The sequence below is a fragment of the Mirounga angustirostris genome, unplaced genomic scaffold, assembly GCF_029215605.1.
Source record: "Mirounga angustirostris isolate CCGP_5_RB_7025 unplaced genomic scaffold, mMirAng1.0.hap1 SCAF_4, whole genome shotgun sequence".
NCBI lineage: Eukaryota > Metazoa > Chordata > Mammalia > Carnivora > Phocidae > Mirounga > Mirounga angustirostris.
In genome coordinates this window covers 147,321,549-147,347,242 of record NW_026991712.1, presented here as the reverse complement: position 1 = coordinate 147,347,242, position 25,694 = coordinate 147,321,549, and the positions used below count along the sequence as shown (strand labels likewise).

The 25,694-nt window shown below is 42.6% G+C and overlaps 2 protein-coding genes across 13 annotated transcripts in view; one reads left to right on the top strand and one right to left on the bottom strand.

Moving 5' to 3' along the window:
- The window catches only part of YIPF1 (Yip1 domain family member 1), a 36,197-nt gene extending 27,036 nt beyond the window's left edge, over positions 1 to 9,161 (bottom strand). For 3 of the 6 annotated variants that reach the window (XM_064589107.1, XM_064589106.1, XM_064589108.1), the window contains exons 1-3: positions 6,328 to 8,223; positions 4,013 to 4,173; positions 226 to 306 (exon numbers count right to left, since the gene is read on the bottom strand). In XM_064589107.1, coding sequence (XP_064445177.1) covers positions 226 to 306; positions 4,013 to 4,173; positions 6,328 to 6,382 — 297 coding nt within the window. In that variant the 5' untranslated portion in view covers positions 6,383 to 8,223. The other 3 variants (XM_045897651.3, XM_045897648.2, XM_045897649.3) reach the window with 2 other exon arrangements.
- Positions 9,162 to 9,563: 402 nt separating this feature from the next.
- The window catches only part of DIO1 (iodothyronine deiodinase 1), a 38,483-nt gene continuing 22,352 nt past the window's right edge, over positions 9,564 to 25,694 (top strand). For 2 of the 7 annotated variants that reach the window (XM_064589105.1, XM_064589101.1), the window contains exon 1: positions 9,564 to 11,019. In XM_064589105.1, coding sequence (XP_064445175.1) covers positions 10,915 to 11,019 — 105 coding nt within the window. In that variant the 5' untranslated portion in view covers positions 9,564 to 10,914. Of the gene's footprint in view, positions 11,020 to 14,004; positions 21,474 to 25,694 lie in introns of those variants that run through there. The other 5 variants (XM_064589103.1, XR_010410937.1, XM_064589102.1 and 2 more) reach the window with 5 other exon arrangements.

Sequence of the window (25,694 nt, the reverse complement as noted above, 5' to 3'; positions counted from 1 at the left end):
AAGTCTACTGAAGATTTCTTTAAAGTTTAATAAATTCAAATACTGCAAAATTGAAACTCCATTATTACAGCTTTTACGATGAGAGTATTTTCAAATGCCAATAACCCTTTACTTTTGTAAGTCTACATCCAGTATGCAAAAGCTTTCACATTATGGGATTGTTTAACCATAAAAGACACAAGTCTCCATTACAGGTGAAAGGAAAGGTGAAACTGGTTTACAAACCTGGTAAGTGTCTACATCAAAGAATGTTTGATAGTATTCAAATGTCCAGAAGGGGGAGCTTTTCTTCTGTCCAGCAAGTAACTGTCAGAGGTAAAATAAAATACAATGAACACAGAAGTAATTTCCTTCTATCAGCTATGCAGACACTGGGAGCTGATCTAATGGAAAATCAAGATGCATGGAAGACGGAGCTCTTCTGCATTCAGCAACTTTGCAACAGCCATGCCCAGCTCAGCCTGACAGAAAACAAGCACCCGTTCTGAAGTCACACCAAAAGGTTTCAATCCCTGGTCCTCCACCAGGGACAGACTTGCCAAATCATTAGACTCCATTCTCGAAAAACTACAGCGAACAAGATCCACCTCACAGGATTATAGGAAGGACTGGCTCGGTTCTATATAATATGTACCAGGTATAATAACATATATATGCATATATACACATGGACATGTACAGACGGGAGGTAGTCAGTGTAAGTATCTTTTACTCCCCTACCTCCTCAAGATTCTTACTACTATCACCACCTGAATTCTCAAAAATCTGATCTACTGACTTACTCTCATGTACTAAAAACTTAAAATATACTTCTCTAACAAAAAACCCCCACAAAATTCCAATTTAGAAGAGGCACACGAGGGCCACATCGATCCCAACAGCACAGCTATTCGACAGCGGAACGCAGGCCCCTTGCCACTTCAGGTTTTTCACGAGGATTCAGACAGCAAAAGGCACAGATGGCCTATGAGGAGCTCTGCATGACAAGGGAAGATACAGGGCAGATATTATTTGTTCATCGAAAGGACAAGTTTTCCATAATTAAAGTTGTCCAATAGTGGCAGCAGCTGTTTTCCATGGTAATGAACAGCCTGCTTCTGGAGGTATTCAAGTGCTGTCTTTCTGACATACCACAGACGGCATTCACATCTTGGGAGGGAAGCCGAAACAGAGGGAACTGAAGGTTCTTTCGAACTCTAGGATTAAAAGATACTGAACTCCAGAGACCCATGTTCCGTAAGTTAGGACAAGGAATTCAGTCTCTATCATAGACTATTGGTAACATATTCCCAGTTCCTAGACAAATTAAGATAATGGATAGAATGTTTCAGCATTAAGATTTTTTTCCCCCTTATATATTTCTCCAATGTTTGATGCCTGATGCTGCTCAGTGTGATGGTTAATTTTATGCGTCAATTTGTCTGGGACATGGCACCCAGGTATTTGGTCAGACATTATTCTGGATGTTTCTGTGAGGGTGTTTTTGGATAAGCTTTACATTTAAATTGGTGGACTTTCTGAGTAAGGCAGATTGCCCTCCACAATGTGGGTGGGCCACAGCCAATCAGGTGAAGGCCTGAAGAGAACAAAAGGCTGACCTCTCCGAGCAAGAGGGACTTCTCCAGCAGACTGCCTTTGGATTTCATCTGCAATACCAGCTCTTCCTGGATCTACAGAATGCCTCTGGACTCAAAGTCCAACTCCTTCCTGAATCTCAGCCTACCAGCTGCTTCCATCAGATTTTGGATGCACCAAGCATCCACAATCACATGAACCAATTTTTAAAAACAAACCTCTTTCGGGGCACTTGGGTGGCTCAGTCAGTTCAGCATCCAACTCTTGATATCCGCTCAGGTCATGATCTCAGGGTTGTGGGATCAAGTCCCACTTCAGGCTCCGTGCTGTGCACGGAGTCTGCTTGAGATTTTCTCTCTCTGTCTCTCTCCACCTCTCCTCCCTCTCTCTCTTTCTCTCTAAAATAAATAAATAAATCCTTTTTTAAAAATTAAAAATAAACCTCTTTCGCAGGGCACCAGGGTGGCTGTCGGTTGAGCATCCAACTCTTGGTTTCAGCTCAGATCATGATCTCATGGGTTGTGAGACTGAGCCCTGGGTTGGGGAATCTACTTGAAGATTCTCTCCCTCTGCCTTGCCCTCACTCATGCACTCACACAAAATAAATAAATATTTCTTAAAAATTAAAATAAATACGGGGCGCCAGGTGGCTCAGTCAGTTAAGCATCTGCCTTCGGCTCAGGTCATGATCTCAGGGTCCTGGGATCGAGCCCTGCATTGAGCTTCCTGCTCAGTGGGGAGCCTGCTTCTCCCTCTGCTCCTCCCCCTTCTCATGTTCTCTCCCTCTCTCTCAAATAAATAAATAAAAATCTTTAAAAAAAATTAAAATAAATAAATAAACCTCTTTCTCTATAAATACACCTCATATCGGTTCTATTTCTCTGGAGAACTCTAATCAATTGTGTATACCGAGGCAAGTTATTTAAACTTTGTGCGTCAGGTTTTCCCCTTTGTAAAATGAAGATAAGAATAGCTCCTGGCATACAGAGTTGTTTTGAGGATTAAATAAGATGATCCAAGTAAGGAACTTTAAATGGTGTCCGGCAGCTATTAAACACGGAATGAACATCAGCTATTGTAATGATAATGATGACAAGTCGACATACTATTTTCTTATATTTCAGATGAGGAAACCCAATTGTAGGGAAGTTCAAGTACCTTACCCAAGACCACGTAGCTATTACTATTGGCTGAGCCAGGATTCAAAGTTAGGCTCCTAGGCCTAAGCTCTTGCCACAATACCTAGTACAGAAGGGTATTTAATTTAGCATAAACCTCAGTACTTATTTTGATATTTCATGGAGTTCCACAAAGAGCACTCGGCACCCAAGAGCTAAACTATTTAATAAGCCTGTGGACTCGCTGCTATAAACTGGGTGCTCCTCTAGGATATCACAGTCATGACTGCATTGATAAAATACTAATAGAAATACTATTTTTCCAGAACACACCACAGTACACACAGAAATAAATCTTTGTGGGGCGCCTGGGTGGCTCAGTTGGTTAAGCGACTGCCTTCGGCTCAGGTCATGATCCTGGAGTCCCTGGATCGAGTCCCACATCAGGCTCCCTGCTCAGCAGGGAGTCTGCTTCTCCCTCTGACCCTCCCGACCCTCCCCCCTCTCATGTGCTCTCTCTCTCAGTCTCTCTCTCTCAAATAAATAAATAAAATCTTAAAAAAAAGAAAAAAAAGAAATAAATCTTTGTGATCAAAACCAGCCACCTGATATTCTCCCTCACCCCTTTCCCACCAAGGCCTACTGAGCCCGCCCCCTTACCACCTGTGTCCAACTCTAGTTCTGGCTTCATCACTTCTAGCCTAGACCACCTCCTCGGTCTCCTACCTGGCCTTCTGGCCTCCAGCCCAGCTCCTTCCAATTTATACCCCACAAGGCCACCGTACTTTTATCTTTAAACTTAGCTGTTCGTATCATCTAAAATCTTTCAGTAGCTCCTAATAGCATTCAGAATACAATTCCTACTCATGGGGTTGGGTCCTTGCCAAGTGCGTAGCCTCATCTGTCTTCACCTATATTTTGCTCCCTGTGTATGTGAAGATGGGAAACATACTGTGCGTACCATGCTCTTCTGGCCTCTTTGGCTTTGCCAGAACAGTTCCTTTGCCTAGATCACCCTTCTCTGCCTTCTTCCCTTGGCTACCTCCTACCCTTGTGACAAGATTCAGTTACAGGTCACTACTTCCACAATGCCCTCACTCTGCTCCTGCAGCCCCAGTGTCCCCTCCACCAGCATGTTTCCCGGGTAACAATGGCCTGGGCACCTGCCTGTCTCTCCCCCTGCCCCCACCCCGAGGGGATCTACCTTTGGGCTGTCACTGCCCGGCACTCTATGTGACACACAGGAGACAGTGAATAAATGAATGAAGAAGCTTTTAAAATGTTAAAAGGAAAAACCAGTTGCAAAGGCAAGTTCAAACCTCAGTTTTGTCAGAGTCATCGTTTCCTAGCAACTCATCGTCCTCTTCTCCTCCTGAGCCTCTGGGGAGTCCTGGTTGGTGTGTCGGGCTCTCACTAGGACCCTCGATGTGGATCGTAGTGGTATCTGGGTTTGCTGCTGAAGTGGCTGCATCACCAAATTCTGAAAGCAACCGGAGACCTTACCCACATTGGAAACGCTGATAGGCAAGCTGTTACAACCCCAGCTTTGCTACAGATTCTACTTGATACAAATGGCAAAAGGCTCTGGAAAAAAACTCATGTAGAAATCAAGCTGACTTAGAAAAAGGATTATGAAAACAACACAATTTGGAGTCAGACCTGGATTTTAGTCCTGGTTCAGCTACTTACTAATGAAATGAGCCTGAGTAAGTAACTCAACCTCTGTTAGCCTCGGTATTCTCATCTATGCAATGGGGAGAACAATATTTACCTTCAGAGAATAATATCTTCAGAGAATTTGGGGAAAGTTAGAAATCTTACCCAAGTAAAGTCCTTAGCAGAGTGGCTGGCCCACAGCGCGTACCCAATCTAAACCTCTCTTCTTTGATTCAAGTTCAAAAAATTTTAATGGAAGTTATTTTTTCCAAGAAGCCCTATGTAATCACTATGGAAAATATAGGGTCAAAAGTGAAAGTAGAAACCACAGAATAAATATCACTCACAGTCTTACTATATAAGGGCAAACACTAATCATTTTTGGTATGCTTCCTTTTCTATATAGTGAATCCATAAGATTCATGCCAGTGATGAACATTCATTCATTCAACAAATATTTACTGCATGCCTACAATGTACCAAGTACTGATCTAGGAAGTGATACTATATAAACAATTCTGTATCCTGCTCTGTTGAGTGGAGATTATAGAAAAATGATTTTTTCATATCAGTCATTACAATAATCATTTTCGTAACTACATAATATTCCACAACCACATAATATTCCATCAGCTGGGAGGTGGAGGGAGTAGGAGAGACGGTAAGTTGGATGTTTGGGGTGTTTCCAACTTTTCGTTATAAAAATAACACTGTTAGAAGTGCCTGCATAGAAAAAGCCCTTGAGTTATTATCTATGAACACCTATCACTGCAATCACCAGGATAAAGGGTGCAAACCATTCATAAGGCTCTTAAGCCATAGTGATAAACTGCTTTCCAAAAGAACCTCAACTATTCACATCCACCAGCAATGATCGAGACTTCCTGTCTCTGGGTATTCTAACAAACTTTATTTAGCTGCTCTTGAATAAAACTCAAGGCAGCTCTGATCCTTGGAAGGATTAAGGAAGAGTACCAGCAGGGCACTATTACAAAACTACAAGCACCTCGGTGGCTCAGTTGGTTGAGTGTCTGCCTTAGGCTCAGGTCATAATCATTTGCCTTAGGCTCAGGTCATGATCCTGGGGTCCTGGGATCAAGTCCCATGTCCAGCTCCCTGCTCAGCGGGGAGTCTGCTTCTCCCTCTCCCTCTGCCCCTCGCCCCTGCTCATGCACTCACTCCCTTGCTCGCTCGCTCTCTCAAATAAATAAAGAAAATCTTTAAAAAATTAAAAAATTAAAACTACAAGCATAGCATGAATCTTACAACTGGCAGCAGGATGGGGCTCTAGGGTAACCGAGCCTGCTACTACTGTCTTTCAGCTATGTAAACAGTTTTTCGTAGAGAACCAGAGCGACTAAAATTAATTAGGTGGCTGATGTGTAACAATCAGCCAAGCCTCAGTCTGCAATGTTCAAGCAGCACGGTGCTCTGGAGTGAGATGGTCCTTTGTTAAAGTTCAGACTAACACTCCATCACCTCGGGCAAGGGACTCTATATTTCTGAATCTCTGTTTCTAAAATGTAGATAACACCCATCTTACAGAGAAATTTTGAGGATGATATGAGATAATAATAAATATTGTCATAGCTATCATTTATTGACTGGACAGGACACTAACATTTAAAAAGATGGTCACAACTGAGGGAATCAGACAGAGGAAGATACACTTAAGTCTCATATTTAAAAAGCAGAAATTCAGCGGGCAGAAGGGCATGCCAGAAGGAGGAGGAAAGGGTCACTTTAGAGGGAGAAAGGTCAAAGATGTTCAAAGGAGGATGATAACTCATCTATTTGCCAGGAGTAGGAAAGGCTTCTTAGAGAAGATGCCATATGAGAAGGACAGCCAGAGGCGGGGTGGGGATGGCACCACACACAAAAGGCATGGGATGAGCAAGAACCGCAAGATGGAAAAAGGTGTGACCTGTTCGAGAAACAGCAGGTAGCATGGTTTGATTGGAACGTAGCATGTGTGTACCTCTCATAGGATGACTGTCCACACGTTCTGCTCCACATGAGTTATTCGTGTCCATCTCAGCTCCTTGAGGGCAAACCTGGTGCGTTCTTTATTTCCGTCACCAACATTCTCTGCTTCTACATGCTGGCATAGCCTGCATTGTATGTGGTCTCTGTTCCTTTTCTGACACAATGTCTTCCACCTGAAGGGTCCTGATCTCCACTTTCTCACCGGAACTACCATCTGCCTCGGAAAAGCCTTCTACAACCCCCACAGTATCCTGCATTCTCTCCTAAAGAGCAAAATCCTAAACACCATTTACCATGTCCTCTGTGATTTGGCTCCTGCCTCGTCTCTAACCTCACCTTGTGCTAGTCTCCCGCCGCCATCTGTGCTCTGGCACATTGGCCTTCCTTCAATTACTTGGAAAAAAAAGTCAAACAAACCTCCTCCCTCCTCGGGTGCTTTGCATACGCTGTTCTCTATGTTGAACTTTCTCACACCGTACTCAGAAAGGATGACCAAGGAGGGCCTCTCGAATGAACTGAGATTTGAAGACTGAGGGATCAAGCCACGTGGCTATCTGGAGAAAGAATTCCCAAACAGAAAGACGACACAAAAGCCCTAAGCTGTGAGTGTACTTGGTGTCTAGGAGGGACAGTGACAGGCCCATGTGGGAAGGGCAGAGAGAGAAAGGGCAAGAGTAGCAGGAGAGGAGATCAGAGGGCGTGGAGGGCTGGATCTTGTAGGGCCTCCCAACACAGAAAAGGCTCTGGCTTTCATACCTAGTGACATGGGAGCCACTGGAAGGTTCTGAAGGAATGACATGATCTGATTTCATTTTAAAGGACTACTGGCTGCAAAATACAGACTGCAGGGGGGCAAGGGAGGAAGCAGGAAGACCAGAAGGAAGGTAAGGGCTATAATGCACACAAAAGGGGATGGTGACCTTGAGCATGGTGAGAGGCAGAGGTGATGAGAAGTGGTTAGAGGCTGGATGCATGTGGAAGATGGAGGCGGATTTTTCTTTAAACATCTCATCTCTTCCTCAGATAGCACTGGCTGGAAAGCCCGGCTGCCTGGGTTCAAACCCTGCTTTACCACTTGCTAACTATTAGGCAAATTACTTAATTTTTCTGTGCCTAGTTTCCTCATTGGTAAGACAGGGAGAATAAGATAACTATTTCATAAAGTTAACATACAGATTAGATGAGCTAATATTAGTAAAGCGGAACAGTGCCTGACATATACTAAGTGCCGTGCAAGTATTTACAAGACAAGCATTTGTCGATCCCTAGTCTAGGTCAGGCTCCAGGTTATGAGTGATGAATTGTTCCTCCAGCACTTTCATAGTTTGTGGATACATATTGAAGTGATCATTTACCAAATTAATGTCTCCCCACTAGATTGAAAGCTACATAAGGGAGTGAACTGTCCTGCTCACTCTTCTATCCCTAGTAACTAGAACAACTGCCTGGTTCATAGTCACACTCATGAGACACTTACTGTTTCAGTGAAGGAATGACCTGATCACATTTCATCGTCATTACCTTTTTACACTTTTATCTACTCCAGCAGAGTAAAAAACTTCTCCTTTATCTTTTTATCTCCTGTATCTAGTAAGTTCGAAGCACAAAGTAGGTGCTCAGTAAATGTCTGTTGAACTAAAGTAGTAACTCTATAAACGCTTTTTGTAATCACTGTATTAAATTAATGATGTTCCCAATCTGAAGGGCTATTTGGCAAAAAAAAAACAGCTGGTGTGGACAAACAGAAAGACCTGGATGTGGCCAGCATTTTTTTTTTTTTTACCAAGATGTTTGAAATAATCTTCTTAAATATAAATGCCAGTCTATCAATGAAAACCCATCACTGTGACTGTGGAAATACTGATCATAAAAGGTAGGCACCCAACTGATGTACCTTCAAACTGCAAGTCATCTACAGCTGCCATTCAGCCAGTGGGTCTTCTCCCAATTAGTAAGAAGAAAATTTGCAGAGGTCTAAAAAGGAAAAATAAACTTCATAGGATACCAGAATAAAATATATGCAAACAAGTCTTGTTTCACTGTTAGAAATGGTATTGATTTCCCTCGCCTCCTTTTTTAGTGGGGTGTGATACGTCCTGTATAATCATTTAGCATCAGATATTATGAAACTATCATAAAGAAACTAACCCTGGGGGGTCCAAAGGTTCCATCCAATCTCACTCACTCTGAGTGTTCAAGGACGAGGTACAGCCTCGAGCTGTAAGGGTGAGGAAGGGGAGGCTAGAGTTTGAGAGGTGGTCATGAGGACAGTGAAGCGCAAAGGCAGTTCAGCCTAGCCAGTGGTTAAGGGCACAGGCTCTGGGGTCCAACAGACCTGGGTTTGATTCCCGATTCTGCTTCTCCTCGCTGTGGGACTGTGGGCTTCTCGGGGCCTCAGTTTTCTCATCTGTAAAACGGGTTCAGAATGGTACCTACTCACAAGGTGTCGGAGGCCATTAAATGAGACAGTGAGTGTAAGGCGCTTAGTGCACAGCCGAGCAATTAGTAGGTGCTGGAGTGAGGGTGACCCTGCAGCCTGGGACACGCTGAACCCAAGCAAGTCTGGGAAAGAGCTGCCCAAGAAGCAGAGGCAGTGTTTTAGGGGGGAGGAGCTGGGCCGCAGCGGCCCGGGCGCGCAGGAGATCGCGGAACCCTTCTGTCCCGGGCCGGCCAGCCGACCCGGCCGCCTCACCTCGGGGGCCCTTGGCGTCCAGCCGGTCCCGGGAAGGCTCTGGCCTCAGTTGCTCCGCGTAGGTTCGTGCCCCGCCGAGTTGCCGGAAGCCGGAGATCCGGGGGGCGGGGCTTCTCCGCCTCCTCCGGGCAGAGCCCCGCCTCCTTAAAGAGACCGCAGTACCAGGGCACGTTGCTTCGGAGACCGAGAGGCCTCCGCCTCCAGAGCCCGCCCTTCCTCCGGCCCCATCGAGGCCGAGGTTCGGGTTCTTAAAGAGACAGACGCCGCCGGGGGGGGGACTTGGGGACACTGGGGGGCTGGGGAGCGGGGGCGGCACAGAGAATACTGAAGCGTGTGGGGTCTTCTTCCTGTTTGTTTATACCTCTTTTCTTATTGAAATATAAAATAGCGTAACGAAGGACGGTTGTCAAGAGGCAAAAAGTCTTCAACCCCTCGCATTCTTTTTTGGCCATAAAAATGTAATTAACCGGTGATGGAATGGATGAGTCAAATCTTTTCTGAGTTGTAAATGAGTGATCGAGGGCGGGTGACGTCTGTTCACGTGGCAGCCCCCGGGAAGTGTGGCACTCGCGCGCCCGCCTCCTTCTGCCCGGGTGGGGGCGGGGGCGGGGGCGGGGGGAGCGGTAGGCATTGGCCTCACTCACCCCTCTGTCCCCCACGGCACCAGCCGCCACCCCCAGCCCGGCAGGGACCCAGGAAACCACGGCGGAGGTGCACTGGCGGATCTGGTGAGAAACGTTTTGCCCTGCCTTCTGTCTTGGCCTGGTTACGCCTACACAGTCCTCCAGCTTTGGGGACCATTTTTTCCTCAGAGAAAGCCTGCCGAGGCCTAGGACCTCGCCAGGACTCCTGTGCTCCCATGTCTCCTGGGCTTGCCTCCAGCGCCGCGATTGCTGTTGTCTGCCCGTCTTTACCAGCCTGGGAGGGCTCTGAGAGCAAGGACCAGGAATGTCTCTGGTCTCTGGGTGCCCAGAGCCCGGCACAGCACGAAGTAGTTGCTCACTGAAGGTTAACTGCACAGCAGAGAGGTTCTGGCTGTCTGAGCAGCAGAAGCCTAATTCCCGGCTCACACAAGGTGGAAACTGTGACTTTGGCCTCACCACCCCCAATCCTCGTGATCAATTGGGAAGACTTTACATCTGACTAATAAATATATATGTATGTATTTTTATGCATACACACATACATACAGTGTATTTGCTGAACTGACATCATGATCAGGCTTTACGCATGCAGGATCTCTAATTCTCAGAACAATCCTACAAGCTTGAGGTGACTCTCCTTATTTTATAAAGAGAAAGCTGAGACTTAAAGTATGTTCAGGGTTCTTTGGTTGAATAGGTACCAGGAAAGAATCGCAATGCACAAGCTGAGGTGTGCAAGTATGTCAAACACCTCTTATACCCCATTTCAGATCCTCTTGGCCTCACTTACTGCTTATTTCACCACCATGGATGTTACTCAGGCACCAGAAGTATAACCTAAGTGAGCTTCTCCTCAAGCCCATGCCTCAGGCTTCTCACGTGCATCATGGCTGTGTCTTGGAGGTCATGGGTCTGCTGGAACTGGTCAACACGGGGACATGAGCAACCCAGAAGTGCAGGGGTGGGGAGTGGATGATGCATCATGGGACACATCTTTGAGTAATGGAGTGAACAACTGATGCTTCTCTCTTTTTCCCTTCAGAAAGACTCTCCTCAGATAGTTCATATACCTTTCTAACTCTTGCAGGATCAAGCAACAAATGCCTTAGGAAGTGATTGATTTGACAATGCATCCTTGCAATGGCTCTCTTTCCTTCCCTGCTTATAACCCCTGTCCCTCGCTCCAAGTTCTTGGACTCACACTTGCCAATAAAGTCCTCATATGAGGAACCTACACTAAGGCATGCTGGTACCAAGAGTGGCCCCAGGAATCAGCCCTCAGGTTGGAATTTCAGAACTGGACTGCTCAGCAGTCAGAAGTCAGATGGCAAAAACCCCATTGCTGGTGGTAAGTGTGTGCGCTGTGGGGGGTGGGTGATAACACCTAGGCTATATATTTCTTCTCTTGGAAACAAATAAAAGTTATATCGATATTTTAGTCATAGTGATGTGCAAGTTTTGGCTCAAAATGAGGTAAGAACCAGAGATTACTGGTTTAACTAAAACAGTGATTCTCAACTGCAGGCTGTTTTGCTCTGAGGGGGTACTTGGCAATGTCTGAAGTCATTTTTTTATTATTACAATTGGTGGGGTGTTACTGGGGTGCTCCTGGCCACCATACTTCTCAATACCCTACAGGCCACAGGGTAGCCCATCACAACAAAGAATTATCTAATCCAAAATGTCAATAGTGTCAAGGTTGAAAAACTGAACTCAAATGTTCAGATGTCCTTAACTTGTCTGCACAAGTAGATAAGCCCAAGTAGATGAGCTCAGCTGCTAATGCCAATTCCACCTCTATTGCTCTGAGGGGGGAGATGAACCAGGGAGAGAGGGAACCCGCCCCCACCCTCCCTTAGATAGAATGAAGGAAGAATGAGAGGGGAGGGGAAGCTGAGGAGCAAGTCTTGCTCCGATGGACAGGGATGGGGCATGGAGGGGCCACTCTGGTTAGACACTGCGTGTGATCCTGGCCGAGTCCCCTGGCTTTCTGCTGGCGACCACACACCTGAGCCATGCTCCAAAAAGCATCTCTAACACCCGGGGAGTGACACCCTACCCAAGGAGCAGGCTGCTGACCCTGTGGGCGCATCTCACCCTGACTCTGGGGGTGGCAAATAAGGGATGGGCAGTTGGTACCACTTGAATTTTTTTCTTTTGGATTCTCTAACGAACAGTACTCCCATCCTTTTTTAACATGCCTGGTCTTAAGGACTAAGATTGTTTGAAGCTGCTGTGCGGGCAAGGGAGAACTGGAATAGGCAGTCTGCCCTCGCTCGGGCTAGGCCAGAGCCATCCTGCAACAAACAAAACACAAGATTCCTATAAGTTTTTCTCCTTCCCCCTCCCCAAAATTTGATTATAAAAATGTGTAAACTATATACATTTTAAAAGACAAAACAAGAGGCTTCAAAGACTTTGTAAACTGAGTGGGCTAGTCCCAGATACTCAGCAGTTAGCAGTATCTGGGAGACAAGTTTGAGAAGCATGGCCTAGTGCCCAGCTCCCTTAGCTTGGCTTGCATTCTGTTGCTTCCCCTGTCTGAGAGAGAGAGAGAGAGAGAGAGAGAGAGAGGTGTGTGAAGTGATTCGGCCTTGCTCATACAGCTAGGTGGAGTTCAGGCCAGCCGTGTGCTGAGGCATTCTCAACCAGTTCATGAGAACTGGTTGTTAAATTCTCAGGAATTCTGTGCGCCAGCCGTTATTAAAAGTTAAATTATATAAACTTACAATTAAGAAATTATATGAACAATAAGTTAACATCAGAGGTAATAGTGTTCAAAACATCACTTTCTAAATAATTCTCTACATTTTACCATTATCTATTCTCCTGAGGCTGTATCTATTTTATATATACAGTGCGCTTCTGATAATCTCTTCCCAATTCCACACGCACAGTGACGTCACCTTGGTAGCTGAAAATCAACAGCGGTGGAACTAGTTACATTACAGAAATCCAAATGCTGGGCGCCTGGGTGGCTCAGTTGGTTAAGCGACTGCCTTTGGCTCAGGTCATGATCCTGGAGTCCCGGGATCGAGTCCCGCATCCGGCTCCCTGCTTGGCAGGGAGTCTGCTTCTCCCTCTGACCCTGTTCTCTCTCATTCTCTCTCTCAAATAAATAAATAAAATCTTTAAAAAAAAAAAAAAGAAATCCAAATGCTACATATCTGGGGTTGATTTATTGTTATGTTAATTGTCTAGACCAGGGCTGGCAATCTTTTTCTAGAAAGTCCAAAATAGTAAATATTTTTCAGCTTTGTGGACTGCATAGTCTGTTGCAACTAGTCGACCCTGCTGTTGGAGCATAAAAGCAGACATAGGCAAAAGCATAGATGAATGGGCAGGCTGTATTCCAATAAAGCTTTATTTACAAAAATAGGCTAGAGGGCCAGATTTGGCCATAGCCCACAATTTGCCAGCCCCTGTTCTAGATTTACGAAAGTGATGGAGAAAATGTTGAAGTGAAGGTTAAATATAAAAGTATGTGTTGTACCTGTAGTAGTAATATTGTGAATAACACAAAAAACTGAGGAAGTGTTCAAAAACAAGTTCCACATGTCATGGACAAACAAGTCAAATTTTGACATATGTGTTCGTTTTTTCACTTTTATCTTCCTCCTTAACTTAAAGGAAAATATTACCAACATTCATGTCCAAATGATCCTGTTCATCAATTGCAGATATAGGTGGGCTGCAGAAAAGTATGTGGCAAAAATCAGTGAAAGCATCCTATGAGAATCAATTGGCTATATGGGGAGTGGGAGCGGGAGAAGCAGGCTTCCCGCCAAGCAGGAAGCCTGATGCGGAACTCGATCCCGGGACTCTGGGATCATGACCTGAGCCGAAGGCAGACGCTTAATGACTGAGCCACCCAGGCGCCCCTGTAATTTGTAAATTTTTTACCACACATCCTTTATGTCCGTAAAATTTATAACAAACTTACATACAGATATAAGCATACTTTTTTTTCCTAAGAGAACCAGTGGTTAAACATTTAGGTTCAGGCCCAGGTCTCTCTGCAAAGCCCACAGGCCTCCTCCTTCCCAAGCTAAGGGCAGACAGAGAGGCTTGAGGGAGCCCGTGCTCTCCAAACCTCACTGTCCAGGGCTACCACCATGATTCCCACCAACCCTGAGAAACCGCTGCGACAGCACCATATTCTTTACACAACCCATGCCCACCTTTGAGCAAAAATTGACAGAAGGTTAGTATCTTGACTTTGCAGACATCAAATAAATCTTTAAATTTTTTTCTTTTTAAAAAAATAGATGTTGAACTGTATCAGATGCCTTTTCAAGGTTTAACGAGAAATCATGTGATCTTTCTACTTTAGTCCATTAAGATGCTGTGCAGTAAAAAATTGACTCAGCAGGTCTGAGTTGTCCATATCCTGCACTTCAAATGAAAGTTTGTGTCTTGCCTGGCTCCTGGTAGGTAGGTAACTCCTAAGCCCTTGGAATATCCTGCCTGTTGAGAGAGATCTTGTTTACCTGAAGCTTTGGGCCACACCGGATAATTCATGCTAGCAATGTGATGCTGGTGGAAACCTTGGGCCATGTGGCATCTGTTTGACCTCCGGAGGGTTTGGAGACTGAAGGTCGGCCCACAAGGGTCTGTCAGTTGTGCCAATATGATCAACCACCAATAAAAGCCCTGGACGTCAATGCTGGGTGAGTGTTTCTCCATTTTGCCACCCATTTCTCCTGCGAGCATTAAGCAGTATCTATAAACCCCATTGGGTGAGGACAGTTGGAGGCTTGCTCTTGGTCTCTCCTACATCCTGCCTTATGCCCCTTTCCTCTTCTGATTTCAGTCTGTATCCTTTCACTGTAATGTCTTTTCAACTGTATCCTTTCAACTGTAATTGAACCAGAGGGTGGTCTTGGGGACCCCTGAACACAAAGGGTTAAACTGCTTGAATTCTGTTGCAGAATTTGTTGAGAATTCCGGGAATTTTTAGATTTATGTCCATAAATGAAATGGATCTATACTTTTCTTGTACAGTCCTTATCCAGCTTTCAAATTAAGGTTATATAGCTTCATAAAATGAGTTGAGAGGCATTCTCTCTTTTTCTGTCTTCTGGAGATCTTGTGCAAGGCAGGTATTATCAATCCTTTGAAAGATTGGTTAAACTCTTTTGTAAAGTTATGTGAGGCTAGGACTTTTTTGGTGGGGAAGATGTAGGATTAGGGTTTCAATTTTTTTTTTTTTAGATTCTATTTATTTATTTGACAGAGAAAGACACAGCGAGAGAGGGAACACAAGCGGGGAGTGGGAGAGGGAGAAGCAGACTCCCCGCCGAGCAGGGAGCCCGATGCGGGACTTGATCCCGGGACTCCAGGATCATGACCTGAGCCGAAGGCAGTCGCTTAACCAACTGAGCCACCCAGGCGCCCCTAGGGTTTCAATTTTTTAAATGGGCATTGGTCTTTACAAATTTCTGTTCCTTTTTACCAATTTCAGTATCTTGATGTTTTTAAAAAATTTACATGTCATCTAAGTTTACTGACATGTCATTCAAATGTCGTTTTATTTTTAAAATCTCTGTTGTGTCTGTTCTTACTAGTGTTTATTTGAGAATTTTTCTTGGTCAGATTTTGTTAGAGGTTTATGTATCTTACTCATCATTTCAAGGAACAAGTTTTTGAGTCCTTTTTTTTTTCCCCTTGTAGCTCTCCATTGCCCTACCCCCAAATTCATTCTTTTCTTTCCTTATCGTTATTATTTCCTCATGAGGGAGTACTTACTCTGTTGTCCTTTTTCTCATTATTCATTTGAATCATTAGTTCATTTTTCATTCTTTTTTGTTTTATGAAAAACATTAAGAAAAACATTCTTTCTTGTTTTATGAAAAAATATTTAAAGATCTGTGTTTGGTTTTTTTTTTAAGATTTTATTTATTTATTTGACAGAGGGAGAGAGAGAACACAAGCAGGGGGAGCAGCAGGCAGAGGGAGAAGCAGGGAGCCCGATGTGGGGCTCGATCCCAGGACCCTGGGATCATGACCTGAGTCGAAGGCAGATGCTTAACCAACTGAGCTACCCAGGCGCCCCTAAAGATCTGTGTTTTATTCTTAGTATTGTTTTAGCGATGACGCACATTGTGCTTTCATTGTTATTCAATTCTAAATATTTTATAATTTCCCAAATGATTTCCTCTTCAACCCAAGGCTTATCTGATAGCATGCTTTATAGTTTGAACGTATAAGGGATTTTTTAACTATCATTTTGTTACCAAATTTCAAATTTCATGATGATGTACAAGTCAGTAGCTATTACTACATTCACAGAGCTGTGTATTCAGCCCCATTATCTAATTTTAGAATACTTTCATCACCCCAAAAGAAACCTTGTACCTATTAGCAGTCATTCCCCAGTCCCCATCACCACCCACACAGTCCCTGGGAATCACTAATCTACTCTGTCTTTATACAGTTGTCTATTCTGGGTATCTCATATAAATGGAATAGTACAATATATAGTTTTTAAAAAAATTTTTTTCAATATATAGTTTTTAAAGACTGGCTTCTTTCACCTAGCATAACGTTTTCAAGATTCAGCCATGTTGTAGCATGGATCAGTATGTCATTCCTTTTTATTGCTGATTAATATTCCACTGTGTGGGAATTCAGTAAAGTGGCAGGATATAAAATCAATGCACAGAAATCAGTTGCATTTCTATACACCAACAAGACAGAAGAGAGAAATTAAGGAGTTGATCCCGTTTACAATTGCACCCAAAACCATAAGATACCTAGGAATAAATCTAACCAAAGAGGCAAAGAATCTGTACTCAGAAAACTATAAAATACTCATGAAAGAAATTGAGGAAGACACAAGGAAATGGAAAAACGTTCCATGCTCATGGATTGGAAAAACAAATATTGTGAAGATGTCAATGCTACCTAGAGCAATCTACACATTTAATGCAATCCCTATCAAAATACCATCAACTTTTTTCAAAGAAATGGAACAAATAATCCTAAAATTTGTATGGAACAAGAAAAGACCCCGAATAGCCGGAGGAATGTTGAAAAAGAAGCGCAAAGCTGGTGGTATCACAATTCTGGACTTCAAGCTCTATTACAAAGCTGTCATCATCAAGACAGTATGGTACTGGCACAAAAACAGGCACATAGATCAATGGAACAGAATAGAGAGCCCAGAAATGGACCCTCAACTCTATGGTCAACTAATCTTTGACAAAGCAGGAAAGAATGTCCAATGGAAAAAAGACAGTCTCTTCAACAAATGGTGGTGGGAAAATTGGACAGCCACATGCAGAAGAATGAAACTGGACCATTTCCTTACACCACACACAAAAATAGACTCAAAATGGTTGAAAGACCTGAATGTGAGACAGAAGTCCATCAAAATCCTAGAGGAGAACACAGGCAGCAACCTCTTCGACCTCAGCCACAGCAACTTCTTCCTAGAAACATTGCCAAAGGCAAGGGAAGCAAGGGCAAAAATGATCCATTGGGACTTTATCAAATAAAAAGCTTTTGCACAGCAAAGGAAACAGTCAACAAAACCAAAATACAATCAACAGAATGGGAGAAGATATTTGCAAATGAAATATCAGATAAAGGGTTAGTATCCAAAGTCTGTAAAGAACTTATCAAACTCAACACCCAGAGAACAAACAATCCAATCAAGAAATGGGCAGAAGACATGAACAGATATTTTTCCAAAGAAGACATCCAAATGGCCAATAGACACATGAAAAAGTGCTCAATGTCGCTCTGCATCAGGGAAATCCAAATCAAAACCTCAATGAGATACCACCTCACACCAGTCAGAATGGCTAAAATTAACAAGTCAGGAAATGACAGATGTTGGCAAGAATACAGAGAAAGGGGAACCCTCCTACACTGTTGGTGGGAATGCAAGCTGGAGCAGCCACTCTGGAAAACGGTATGGAGGTTCCTCAAAAAGTTGAAAATAGAGCTACTGTATGACCCAGCAATTGTGCTACTGGGTATTTACCCCAAAGATATAAATGTAGTGATCCAAAGGGGTATGTGCACCCCAGTGTTTATAGCAGCAATGTCCACAATAGCCAAACTATGGACAGAGCCAAGATGTCCATCAACAGATGAATGGATAAAGAAGATGTGGTATATATATACAATGGAATATTATGTAGTCATCAAAAAACCCCGAAATCTTGCCATTTGCAATGACGTGGATGGAACTAGAGGGTATTATGCTAAGTGAAATAAGTCAATCAGAGAAAGACATGTATCATATGATCTCACAGATATGAGGAATTCTTAATCTCAGGAAACCAACTGAGGGTTGGTAGAGTGGTGGGGGGTGGAAGGGATGGGGTGGCTGGGTGATAGACATTGGGGAGGGTATGTGCCATGGTGAGCGCTGTGAATTGTGTAAGACTGATGAATCACAGACCTGTACCTCTGAAACAAATAATACATTATATGTTAAAAAAAAGAAGAAGAAGAAGATAGTAGGAAGGGAAAAATGAAGGGGGGGAAATCGGAGGGGGAGACGAACCATGAGAGACTATGGACTCTGAGAAACAAACTGAGGGTTCTAGAGGGGAGGTGGATGGGGGGATGGGTTAGCCTGGTGATGGGTATTAAAGAGGGCACATATTGCATGGAGCACTGAGTGATATACACAAACAATGAATCATGGAACACTACATCAAAAACTAATGATGTAATGTATGGTGATTAACCTAATAAAATAAAATTTAAAAAAAAATTCCACTGTGTGGATATACTACAATTTGTTTATCCTTCCCCCAGTTAATGGAATTTAGGTTGTTTCTGCTTTTTGGCTATCATGGATAACGCTGCTGTAAACATTCATGTACAAGTTTTGTGAACATATTTTCATTTCTCTTGGGTATATACCTAGGAGTAGAATTGCTGGATCACATGGTTACTTTTCTGAACTAATGCTGTGAAATCTGTATTCTTTGTTGTGTGTGATTAAGTCTCTGCTTGGTTGCTTGAGTAAAAGTTAGCTAATGATTACACAGGTTTCCTTAACTGCCTGGAACGAGTAAGTCTCTCAGACTTTGCTGAGGGGCTCTGTGTCAATGTTGGCTCCAACACTCAGCCACACAGTGGACAGCACTATCTTGGCCTTCCCCTGCTGCTTGTGCAGAGGCTCAAGATCAACCAGAGATAGATATTAGGGCCTTCTTGGGTCTTTCTTGTGCATGCCTACAGCCCCACACATGCACATGGCCTTCTGGATTTCCAGGAATATTTTGGAGCTTCCCACACACACAACAAGGACATCTCATTCCTCAGTTTTTCCTTTTTAAATTTTTTTGGTCAGCCTCTTATTACCCCAAACTTGCATCACTACCTCGGGCAATCATAGTGTTAAAAGAGTTGCCACTGATTGTTTCGACAAATGCCCTGTTTTTATAGAGTAAGCTCTGAGTCAGGTCAAATAAAGCCAAGACTTGAGAATGGAGCTTTCCAAGGAAGACGTTAGACAAGTCAAATAAGGGCAGTTCTCTGGGGATGGGACTTTTCTGGAAGAGCTCCAAACCCATTCTGCCACTGGCGTCAACTTGATTGCTACTTTTCACAGCAAACCGTGGTTGCGAAGCTGTTGTTTTTCAAGGGGAGCTGGGAGAGGGGGATGGGAATAGAGCAAGTTAAAGCATCACAAAGCTCACTGTTCTTATTAAGATTCAGCTGTTTTTCTTGAACAGACACTTTGAAGATTATTGCAAGCTTTTCTTTGGTTAATTTAAAGAATTCTGAAACAAAGTTGATTTTGACAATTTTTGCCAGTGTTCTCATTGCCTTTATGAAGGAGTGGATTTTCTGAGATCCTTATGCTTCCATTCCAGAAGTGCTGCTAACTCATTTACATTAAATGCAATTATTTTCTATATTTAGACACTTCAATCATCTTTTTTTCACATTGATTATTTCTTTATATCTCCTTTCCTATTTTCCATTAGCTAGGTTAATTTTTTTCTCACTAATTATATATCTATTTTATTTTGGATGTTGCTTCTAGCTCATTTTATTTTTTCCTATCAGTTTATTATGCTTCTTATCATACATATACTATCCTACTGAACAAGAAAATACCTTAGCACATTCTCTAGTATTTTAATTCTGTATTGTTATTATATACATTGTTTGTTCTGATACTTGCTTATTTAGACAATGATAAACTTTACAAACATACTTTACTCATTCTTATTTTCCTTAGCTCATGGCATTTTCCTGGATTCATTTCTCTTCTTGCTGAATAACTTCCTACAATAATATTTTCAAGATGGGTCTCTGTGTGGTAAACCTTCTAATTGCTATACATGCCTCATAATATCACAGATTTATTTTACCCCTGTGTTTAAATATTAATTTAACAGAACATGAAATTCAGTCACTTTCCTTCAAGGAAGTTCTTTTCCTTAAACACTTGAAAAATATTATTCCATTTTCTTCTTGCCTCCAATGGTTCTTATCATTTTATTCTTTTGTAGACATCTGCTGTTTTTCTAGGTGGGACCTGTGTATTGTGTTGTATTATATGGTACCGTATTATACTGCATTGCATTATATTTTTTAGAGAAGTTTCAGGTTCCCAGCAAAATTGAAAGTACAGAGATTTCTCCTGTACCCCTGCCCCTACACATGCACAGCTTCCTCCTTTATCAACATTCCCCATTCGTTACAGTTGATGAACCCACATTGACACATCATAATCATCTGAAGTCCATGGTTTACATTAGGGTTTACTCTCAATGTTGTATAGTCTTTTGGTTTGGACAAATGTGTAATGGCATGTATCCACCATTATAATATCATCCAGAGTAATTTCAATGCCCCCAGGTCCTCTGTGCTCCTCCTATTCATCCCACCCTCCCCCACCACAAACCCCTGGAAACCCCTGATATTTTTCACTATCTCCATAATTTTGACTTTTCCAGAATGTCACATGGTTCAAATCATACAACATATAGCCTTCTCAGATTGGCTTCTTTCACTTAATAATACATATTTAAGGTTCCTCCATGTCTTTTCAGGGCTCATTTCTTTTTAGCATTGAATAATATTCCATTGTCTGGATGTATCTGTTTATTTATCCATTCATCTATTGAAGGACATCTTGGTTGCTTCCAAGTTTTGGCAGTTGTGAATAAAACTGCTATAAACATCTGTGTGCAGGTTTTTGGGTGGAGTTAGGTTTTCAACTCCTGGGTAGATATCAAGGAGTGGGATTGCTGGATTGTATGGTAAGGATATATTTAGTTTTTTTAAGAAACTGTTGCACTGTCTTCAAAAGTGGCTGTACCATTTTGCATCCTCACCAGCAAAGAATGAGAGTTTCTGTTGCTCTGCATCCTCACCAGTATTTGGTGGTGTCAGTGTTCTGAATGTTGGCCATTCTAATAGGTGTATTGTGGTATCTCATTGTTGTTGTTTTAAAGATTTATTTATTTCAGAGAGAGAGAGAAAGCATTAGCAGGAGGGGCAGAGGGAGAGGGAGAGAGAATCTAAAGCAAGACTCTGCACTGAGCGGGGAGCCCAACACAGGGGCTCGATCTCATGACCATGAGATCATGATGTGAGCTGAAACCAAGAGTTGGACGCTTAACCGACTGAGCTACCCAGGTGCCCCATGGATCATCGTTTTATATACTTATTTGTCATCTGTATGTCTTCTTTGATGAGGTATCTGTGAAGGTTTTTGCCCATATCTTAATTGGGTCATTTGTTTTCTTATTGTTCAGTTTTAAGAGTTCTTGGTATATCTTGGTAACAGTTTGTTATTAGATGTGTCTTTTGAAAATATTTTCTCCCAGTCTGTCATTTATCTTCTCCTTCTCTTGATAGTGTCTTTTACAGAGCAGAAGTTTTTTATTTTAATAAATCCAGCCTTTTAATTCTCTCTTTAATGGATTTTGCCTTTGGTGTTGTATCTAAAAAGTCATCACCAAACCCAAAGTCATCTATGTTTTCTGCTATGTTATATTCTAGAAGTTTCATAGTTCTGTGTCTTACATTAGGTCTGTGAACTACTTTGAATTAATTTCTGTGAATGGTATAAGGTCAGTGTCTAAATTCATTTTTTTCCCCACATGAATGTCCAGTTGTTCCAGCACCATTGTTGAAGAGACTGTCTTCTCTCCTTTGTGTTGCCTTTGTTCCTGTGTCAAAGATCACTTGACTATATTTACGTGGTTCTATTTCTGGGCTCCCTATTCTGTTCCATTGATACTTGTCTATTCTTTTACCAATACCACACTGTCTTGACTATTATAGCTGTATAGTAAGTCTTGAGTTTGGGTAGTATCGGCCCTCTGACTTTGTTCTCCTTTAATATCATGAGACATCTGCTTTTTGTCTCTGGAAACTTACAGAAATTTCTCTTTGTGACTGATGTTCTTAAATTTCACTATAATATGACTAGGTATTTTTTTAAATCTCCCTTTCAATCTAAGGTCTTACATAGTTCTCAATTATAGTGGTTTTTAGTCAGGATTTCACCAAAATATTTCCCCCTTCTATTTGTTTCCCTCCTGGGTCCGTGAATCCGGACAGGTTTGGTCATGTCGCAGTAACTGATGACCCCCCCCATGTGTGCTTTGATACAAGTTGTTCAATTGAATGTTTTCCTTTACTGTAGCTGTACTCTTAAGATGGCGTCTTCTTTTTCTGAATGAACTCTTACTCCCCTAGGGGTTTTGGTCTCTGTCCTGGTGACAAATACCTGAGAAAAAAGCCTAAAAAACTGTGTTCTGTGGGATGAATTGGGAGGGAAAGGTGTGGAGAGCTACCAGAGTGGAGACAGCTGCTGTGTTACACTCTCTATCACTGTCCTGGCCCTGCTTATTGTCAAAACACTGTTCTCGTTAGCTTGTACCCACCTCATCCTTGGAGGTATGGAGAGAGATGGCAAAAGTGAGATCACTTAGGGCCGGCCAGCCTGCCAGAAACTGAGTTAACCAGGGGCGCCTGGGTGGCTCAGTTGGTTAAGCGACTGCCTTCGGCTCAGGTCATGATCCTGGAGTCCCGGGATCGAGTCCCGCATCGGGCTCCCTGCTCAGCAGGGGGTCTGCTTCTCCCTCTGACCCTCCTCCCTCTCATGCTCTCTGTCTCTCAAATAAATAAATAAAATCTAAAAAAAAAAGAAACTGAGTTAACCATGCCTCATTCTAGTCAGGTTCAGGCAGTAGTGATGGACTGGCTACTACTTGTGTGTGTGTGTGTGTGTGTGTGTAAGTGGGAGTGAAATGGTCTACCAGTGAAATGTAAGGAACAGCAAAGGACACACAGAAAGATGGTAGTCCACCCTCTCTCCAGCCCCTAGTGCCCAACCCTCTTCTCGTCTTAGCTGTCGTCTGCTCTGTCCCACACCCTCACCGAGACCTGCTCCCCCTCTGTTGCCCAGGAAGTTACCACAGTGTTCACGTGAATTTGACAGTTTGATCAACCACTTTGGCTTCTGGGGTGTTCCAGGTATCTCCATCCTCTTAGGAACTGTAATATTTTCTTCTACATCAATCACTTTTGAGAAGATGGTGCCCAAGACTTTATTTCTATTCTTGTTTTTCTATTTAGACAATATTTATTTAGATTTACCTACATATTTACCAGTTTCATTGCCACTATTCCTGCTGGCATTTTAGATATTCCTCCTGGGAGCATTTTCCTTCCTCCTGAAAACTTTAGAAGTCATTTTAATGAAGTCTGTGATTGTAAACTCAGTTTTTATTTACTCAGGAATACTTTCTTTCATTCCCATTCTTTTTTTTTTTAATTTTTATTGTTATGTTAATCACCATACATTACATCATTAGTTTTTGATTTTCATCCCCATTCTTTTTTTTTTAAAGATTTTATTTATTCATTTCAGACACAGAAATACAGAGAGAGAGAGAGAGCATGAGCAGGGAGAGAGGCAGAGGGAGAGGGAAAAGCAGGCTCCCCGCTGAGCCGGGAGCCTGATGCGGGGCTCTATCCCAGGTTGCTGGGATCATGACCCGAGCTGAAGGCAGACGCTTAACCATCTGAGCCACCCAGGCGCCCCTTCATCCCCATTCTTTTTTTTTTTTTTTTAAGATTTTATTTATTTATCTGAGACAGAGAGAATGAGAGAGACAGAGCACATGAGAGGGGGGAGGGTCAGAGGGAGAAGCAGGCTCCCTGCAGAGCAGGGAGCCCGATGCGGGACTCGATCCTGGGACTCCAGGATCATGACCTGAGCCGAAGGTAGTCGCTTAACCAACTGAGCCACCCAGGCGCCCCTTCATCCCCATTCTTAAAAGACAGTCTGGCTGGGCACACAGTTCTAAATTGCCAGTTATTTTTTTCCTCAGTACTTTGAAGATATTATTCCCCTGCCTTCTGATTTCCATTATTGCTCCGAGGACTCTGCTGTGGTGGATGCTGTTGGTGCCCACCCAGATCTCCATTACTACCTGGTACATCCATTCCCCAACTTATGTGTTGACTGCTAGTGGCTCAGAGCTCCCTTTTTCTCTGGACAATTACCCTCAGCACTCACAAGCCTACACACACTCTGTCTCTCTCTCAAATAGTCTTTTAAAAAAAAATCTTACTCTGAATTGCTTAATTTCTCTTTCATGTTTTCAAATAACATTTTTTTCATGTTTTTCAAATCCTTTGATTTGTATGGCATCCTAAGTAATTTCTTTATATATCATTCTAGCTTATTAATTCTTTCTTCAGGGGTTCCTAATCTGCTATGTAAACTACCTCTTGAGTCTTTAATCCAACAAGTATGTATTTAGTTTCTAAAAGTTCTGTTTGGTTCTTTTTTTTTTTTTTTAAGATTTTATTTATTTGCGAGAGAGAGAATGAGAGACAGAGAGCATGAGAGGGAGGAGGGTTAGAGAGAGAAGCAGGCTCTCTGCTGAGCAGGGAGCCCGATGCGGGACTCGATCCTGGGACTCCAGGATCATGACCTGAGCCGAAGGCAGTCGCTTAACCGACTGAGCCACCCAGGCGCCCTCTGTTTGGTTCTTTAAAAATCATTTTGGATAACCTATGAAAGCCTTTTTTTTTTTTTTTTTTAATCCAGTGAGGCAAATACTTGAATAGCTTGCTGGTAGAAACTGTCCTGGCTCCTGTGAATGAATTAAACCTTTAATACATAGTTATAGTTATTTAAATAGTCTGTATTTGATAATTCCAATTTCTGGAATTCTTGAGGATTTAAATGTTGTTTTTCTGCTTCCTCACTCATGGTGGTTTGTTTCTTTGTGTTTTGTTTCTTTGTGCCACTCATGAGGATAATCTTTGTGAGCTCATATCAGTTTCATCCTAATCTATGGAAATCCTCAAGGTCTAAATATTTTGTCTTTTCTAAAAGTTCTATTTGGCTCTTTTTTCAAATGTACACAGTCATTGTTGACACCAGGGTGCAGGGGATACCTTTTCAGAGAGGCATGACTATTGCTTCTTCCAGAAGCCAGAAGTCACTGCTGATATGAGACCACTTTCATATCCTTCCAGGTGTCTCTGTCTTAAAGCAGAAAACTCAAATCAGCTGCTCTATTCTATAGCCGGTTCAGGACTTCCTTGCATAATCACAGAGCTGATATTGGTGTTTTCCCTCAGTGCTGCTCTAACTTTTGCATTTGCCCAAGACCATTTTGCTCAGTTCCCTATTTTGGTTTCACCCAATGATAGTATTTATGTGTGTTTACACTTATGTGTTGGTGTTTGGAGATTTTCCTTTATCTCCTATGAAAGTAGCACATTAAAATAGTTTTTTCATGGAAAATTTAGTTGTTTTGTGAGCAAAAAGCTGACATACTGCTAGAAATGAATTTCTCAACTATTTTTTCTATTATTCAAAATTCCAAGCATGTACAGAAAATAAAGGACAATACAATGAAATCCCACATACCATCACCCATATTCACTTACCACAATCTTGCCATCTATCCTCCTTTTCCTTCTTTCTTTCTATGGTTTTGTGAGCTCACTTTTTAAACTTAAATATATGTATTTTAAAGAGAAACTTCATATCACTCCATGAAATGGAAA